This window comes from Rhea americana, unplaced genomic scaffold, assembly GCF_003343005.1.
Source record: "Rhea americana isolate MKP2758 unplaced genomic scaffold, rheAme1 scaffold_155, whole genome shotgun sequence".
Lineage (NCBI taxonomy): Eukaryota > Metazoa > Chordata > Aves > Rheiformes > Rheidae > Rhea > Rhea americana.
Window position 1 is genome coordinate 1,529,505 of NW_028185650.1, and position 6,189 is coordinate 1,535,693.

General features: G+C 34.5%; 1 protein-coding gene across 2 annotated transcripts in view; it reads left to right on the plus strand.

Annotated features, from left to right (window-relative positions):
* The window catches only part of TTBK2 (tau tubulin kinase 2), a 105,602-nt gene that overhangs the window by 30,356 nt on the left and 69,057 nt on the right, over positions 1-6,189 (plus strand). For both annotated transcript variants that reach the window (XM_085299859.1, XM_085299860.1), the window contains exon 3: positions 2,596-2,743. In XM_085299859.1, coding sequence (XP_085155985.1) covers positions 2,596-2,743 — 148 coding nt within the window. The remainder of the gene's footprint in view (positions 1-2,595; positions 2,744-6,189) is intronic.

Here is a 6,189-nt window from a genome sequence, read left to right on the forward strand (position 1 = left end):
TAGGTGACCCTGCTGAGCAGGGAGGTTGGACTAGATGATCTCCAGAGGTCCCTTCCAACCTTACCCATTCTGTGAAAGCTGAAGCTCAGCTGGAGTTTGATACTGGTGAGGGATGTGAAAGGCAGCAAGAAAAGGCTTCTATAGGGATRTTCACAACAAAAAAACGACCAAGGAAAATGTGAGCTCACTGCTGGTGGTGCTGGTTGACCTAGTGTTAAAGGACATGGAAAAGACTTTTTCTACCATTAAAGTGAAGCTTATTTGTGCCTGGAATTATTGTCTTGCCATTATTATTGGATGTATGTTAATGATTCTGTTACTTTATCTGAGGATAGAAATTGATCTGCTTATTTTGTTAGGCTTATGTTCGTTTTTCAAAGCACATAAACAGGAAAAGGACTCTCAGAGATTCTTTTTCTCAGCCTGGCTGCATCTCCAAGCTGGTAAATAGGAGTTGTATGATAAGCTGATAAAAGCTTATACTGCAGGGAGAAAGAGTGTGCCACATCTTTCCTTGTGCCCCTCACCTTTTTCACCATGCCTTCTCCCTCTCTCAAAAGTGCTTGTGTTGGTGGTCATGGTGGCTGTGGTTTTCAGGCGGGTCAGTATTTATGTTTAACTGTTTGAGGCCTGGCACTAGCTCAGGAAAGACRGGGGAAGTACTTGTCCAAGAGGAGCGACAGGAAAGCACAATCTTTAAATTACCAAATTAGTCACAAAACTGCATCTTTTTCTTTTTTCCCGTAATCGCATGAAAAACTGCTATTTTTCCAATATTTAGCTGTCCCTTTTGTATCGACTAACAGTTTGCATATATTAAATACATCTGAATGTAATTGAGTTGTACCAAGTATTTCATGTGACTCAGAGAAGGTTTCTCTTTCTCATGGTTTGTCAGACTTAAATCTAGGTTTRTACTTGACTAGCACCTTAAACAAGTCACATCCAGAGACTCAAACGTCTTATCTAGGATTTTTTATTCTCTGTACTTGAACTTGTTATCTTCTTGAAAGGTGTGGGTTAAAGAGTCATGGGCTTAAACCGGTGTATGTAGCATGTCTGGTATGCTGCTTCAGAGGAAGATTAAAGGGCTGTGGGGAAGAGAGAAGATGGAATTTGGCAGTCACTAGTTTGCTTGTTAGAAAGAGACGATTACCTGAATTCAACAGATAYTGCAGTATAAGCAGATATTAGGTGGGTTAGTTCTGTAGTTAGTTCTTTCCGTCCTGTGCAGCTTTTTAAAAATGGCAATGAGAGGCAGAAAGGWGTGAGTAATGTAGACAGTGCTACATATCTTGGACCATCTTTTCCTCATCTTTAGAATACTGAAGTGACAATTGCCTGTGACAGTAAAAGATCTTCAGGATGCAAAATGGATGATGAAATAGCAAGTATTATTGTAAGCATACTGAAAAAAATAATGCAACATGAAAAATGCAGGTGAACAACATGATTATATCTTACATCATCTGTTACATTCTTTCTTTTCCTTAGGGGCCCTAGGCTATTTTTTAAAATGTTTTTCCTTTTCAGTCAAATGACTGATTGTCTGGATTAGGAAATATTAGTTTCATTTTCAGACCCTGAAGATAGGTCGGTGTGTTGCTGATCTCCAGATTCCCAGTGTTTAGATTACACTTAATAAGTTATAGTCATATAATCTGGGCAAGTTTACATTTTCAAATGACATCTAGAAAATCTTCTGAATCCTTTCAAGGTAAAATATTTTGTCTTTTCAGTTTTATCAGTTTCTATAGGGGAGATCACAATATGAAAATGTTAAATGGAATACACTCTAGTTTTTGATACTGAAAAATAGACCGGTCCTTGTCCTCTGTGAACGTTTAAAGCAAAGTTAAAAATAGAGCTGTTAATATTTGCACTGAATGTACTGTATGCTAATAAATTATGCCAGTGACATTCCTTTTAACCTCCTTTTAACACAAATGAAAATTTCTGTAGCTGCATATTTCTTTAGTATGTTTATTAATAAGAATGGAGTTAGTGAACCATGAATGTGTGTAGCATGTAAAGATGATCTTGGCTATTTCTTATAATTTACAATTTAACTTTTATGTGTACTTCACTGTATGTAATAGAAAATTCTGGCTCTTTGCAATATCTCCAAGTGCTTTTAAAATTTTCCTGTTCAATGTGCATATTTTTGAAAAAAAGATGATGATGCATTTTAAAAATATCACTGCATTTGTATTTGAACTCTGAGCAATATGTGGCTATTTGAGGAAAATGTATATTCAGCATGATGACTTTGGTCACATTTATTCTGGGAATATTACTTTATAGTCTTACGATGTATTAAATGCTAATTAAATTTTAATGCAGACAGAGCTCAGGTGTATTAACTAGCTTTCCTAGGATCCTCTTCCTATTTTTTTTGTGGGTAACCATATTTTTGTAGAATATTCAGTAGCTCTTTTACTTACTGAAGGATATGATTATATTAATTTAAAAAACGTTAGTAATATGACATTATTCACAGTTTGGCAGGAAATTCAAAAATAYTGATTTGTTTCCTTTCTTCTCTTTTTTTGCCCCATTTTAAAATRTGTTTTGGGGTATTTCTTTTCAATATAGTTGAGAAAAATTGGAGGCGGAGGCTTTGGAGAAATTTACGATGCGCTGGACTTGCTCACCCGGGAAAACGTGGCGCTGAAGGTCGAGTCAGCCCAGCAGCCAAAGCAGGTTCTGAAAATGGAAGTAGCTGTGTTGAAGAAATTGCAAGGTAGGGCTGTACCCTAGATACACTGGAAGCAGCATGTCAGTGTGTTATTTTTTTCAAAAAATTCATTTAAATCTCTATTTCATTATATTTTGATTAAATATTCCCCATATTCTGGAGTTAATTACTAAGTTATCTGTAGGAGTGAAATAGAAGCCTTTAGGTTTAGGCTGCGCAGACCAGAAAGCCAGGCTGTTTGAGCTTCTGAATGTTTTGATACAGCTCAACTGTTCTTTGAAACAGGATGATAAGAAAATCCAAAACCACAAAAATTAAATTGCTCTCAAAATCAGTGTCAGCTTGATGTTCAGATATGGTTTATTCTGAATCCTCATGCTCCCTTTATCTTTTTTTGCTTTCTCTCCCCCTCCCTTTCTATTTTAAAGCTTTTTAATTTCCCAAATTTGGTTAAGATGGCCTCTCTTTGTGGGCTAGTACTGAATATTTGAGGGTCCTTCACATAGCAGCCAGGATAAGAATGTTTGTGTTTGTTTATTCTTGGCAGTACTTGCAAAGGYGGTTGAGCTGTTGAAATGGAAAATATAGCAAAAATTCCCATCCTTTTAAGTCCTTCAACCTGTAGGAGAAAAAARGAAATCTATTCACGTGTAGAATTCTGAAATACTTTTAGGGTTCTGTTGCTTGATCTTTTAGAACCACAGCTTTGACTAATTGCTTTGAACTTTTGAATAGATTACTTAATTAGCTTAAAAATCATATTTTAATGTCTGAAACTGTCAGTAAAGAGAAATATACAGTAGTTTCTCTTTGCTACTTTTCAAAATATAAGATTAAATAGAAAGTTTAAAAAAATGATTATTTTTTAACAATTTATTTTGGRTCCAGAAGATTTTGATGAATACATCAGTTTCTGTCAGCAGCCAATTTTTTTCCAACTCCTAGTTTCAACAAAACAAAATCTATATGACATGCTGCTGCCTAATCTGCTCTTAAGGTCACATTACAACAGAAATTGACAGCCTCTAAAGATGTAAGAGGGCAGATGTGTCATATGTTATACTATGAATATTTTAACCTCTCTTGTTGATATATTTTTTAAAGAATTTCTCAAAAACCTCTAGTATTATAAAGTGGACTAGGAAGAATCAGTGGCTTATATTAGCTTTCTTTGAATTTTAGAGTTTCTAGTCCAGAGACATGCAAGTAAATTCCGATACTGCCAGTCTCAWATTTAGAACTCTGCAACCAGGGTTCTTAAAAGAAATTATCTTAAAAATCATGAATTTTGGAGAAATAGATACTCTGTAACTCTTGGACTTAAAAATATTTAGATTTATTTTTTTCAAACTTTTTCTCAAAATAAAGTTTGATTTTATTTTTAATGAAAACCAAAGAGTATCTAAAATTGTATAGCTGAAGTAGCTAAAGTAGTAAGGAAAATACTAATATCTGAAATAGAGTAACGAAAATTTCAAGATCCTTCAGTTCWGATTGATTTGTAAAAACCTAGCCTGTATTTGTCTGTGTAACTGGAGTCCTATGTACTTATTTAGGGCTTACGTGCCGCTCAGTTTATATTATGAGGTGTTGCATTATAACCTAATGTGCATTTAAGTATAGTGAAGTTTTGAGGTCAAAGGTTRAAAAGGTGCTTTTTTTCCTACTAAGGCTTTTTTTACTTTTTGTGAAAAAAAATARTATTAGAGTGATAATTTGAAAGCAAAAAATGTTGGCCAAAATCATCAAAAATCGATTTGTGACTATTGCCCTAGGGCCTTGTGAGAGTAGTTGTAGATTTTGGTATCAGTCTCACTTTTGGAGTGTAACTCCTGTCACAGTTGAAGTTTTCCATAGAAGAATCCCTAGCTGTACAGAATCATGGGCAACGCTGTCCAGATGAAAACAAGGCAGGAAAGGAACAGCTGAAGACAGATCCACTGAGGCATTGAAGCAGCTTCTCGATGTAAAGATATTTCTGCTATGTTATTTATCTTCTCAGTATCACTTTTCAGAGAAAACAAGAAAATAAATTGAAATCTTTGTATAACTGAAAACTGATTTCATATAAAAATTTTTACAAGGAATTCTTTTGACAGGCTTTCTAGTGAGGAAAACAGTTTAGGTTTTAGATAGTTTTACTTAATTTTTTTCTCTGAAAAATCTCTTACTGATTAAAAAAAAAAAAAAAAAAAAAAACCCAAACAAAAAAAGAAAACAAACAAAAAATCCCTAAAAAACCCTGAATCACTGATTCCATGGTAGTGATACTGGCAGTGGACTTTGAGTTCCACAGCACAGTGTCATATTTTAGTTTTAGGTAGGAAAAGCTGTAGGTGATCAAGAAAGTGACCGAGGAAAGAGATAGGTTATGGAGCTACTTTTAGGACGTACTGAGATCAATGGTAGGAACAGAAACTTTTTTTTTTCCTACAGATATTTTTTTAACCATACTCACAGGATTTTTATCAGATAGAGTGGTGGATTTTACTTCTTTTTGACAAGATTTTTTTTCTGCAGGGTGACTGATTTGGAGAAGGTGAAATTGTAGACAATTTTTGTAGGATATTTTTGTAGCTACCTTTTAATAGCATGCATCTTCTGAGACCAGGTTATCTTGTTCTTTTATCCCTTTTTTAGTGTGTGTGTGTGTGTGTATATTATTATTCTTTTCTCAAAGGACTTGTGTTTTCTCATTTTCAAGATGTTCTGGTTGCGCTGGACATAATTCAAATCAGAGGAAGGAATGTAATTGTCATGAAAATCCCTTTCCGTGCAAAAATTGGCAAGTTGACRTATGAATAGTATGTAAGGAGGACATGGTTTTTGCCTCACTGCTAAAATGGTCCAACAGAATCATTCAGAATTCTTTGAAGTGTGGATCTCAAATTTTGAAAGATATATTTGCTGTAGTGTATGATTTCTGCGGAAATTTTGAAGAAACAGGCTTTGAGGAAAGAATTAGAAAGCAAATGTAATTTAGTGGCAGTCCAGCAAAACAGCAAGTAGATACRCCAGCTTCTTCACTAGAACTACTCATGTGCTCAAAGTCAGAAGCGTGCTTTGGAGTTTCTGAATCAGAGTCTTATTTCATAGAAAGTGTGAAACAGAAATGAGAATGGTTGTTGGCAGAAATGCAAGGATGTACTATTTCTTATTACTTTTTGCTTTCAGAAATTTTGAAAATTAAAACAGTGTGGTCATTCATTGCAGTGGTGAAATGAGTCATAGCTCTGTAGGTACGCAGCACAGTGAGTAATGAAAAACTTCAGAAAAGCTATTCCTGATGTTGCAAAGCATGCTTAAGTATGTAGACTAGTTTTATGGCTTCTATCTTAATTATGAAAATTTTCCAGTAAAAAGAGTTAGGAGGAGTAGGTTTTTCTTGTTAATTATATGCACTTTAAAATGCCTGTTATGTTCATTGGTAGGGCCATTTAATATAGCTTAGTCATGGAGTGCATCTTTGTTATTTTTGTCTTTTTTTTTTT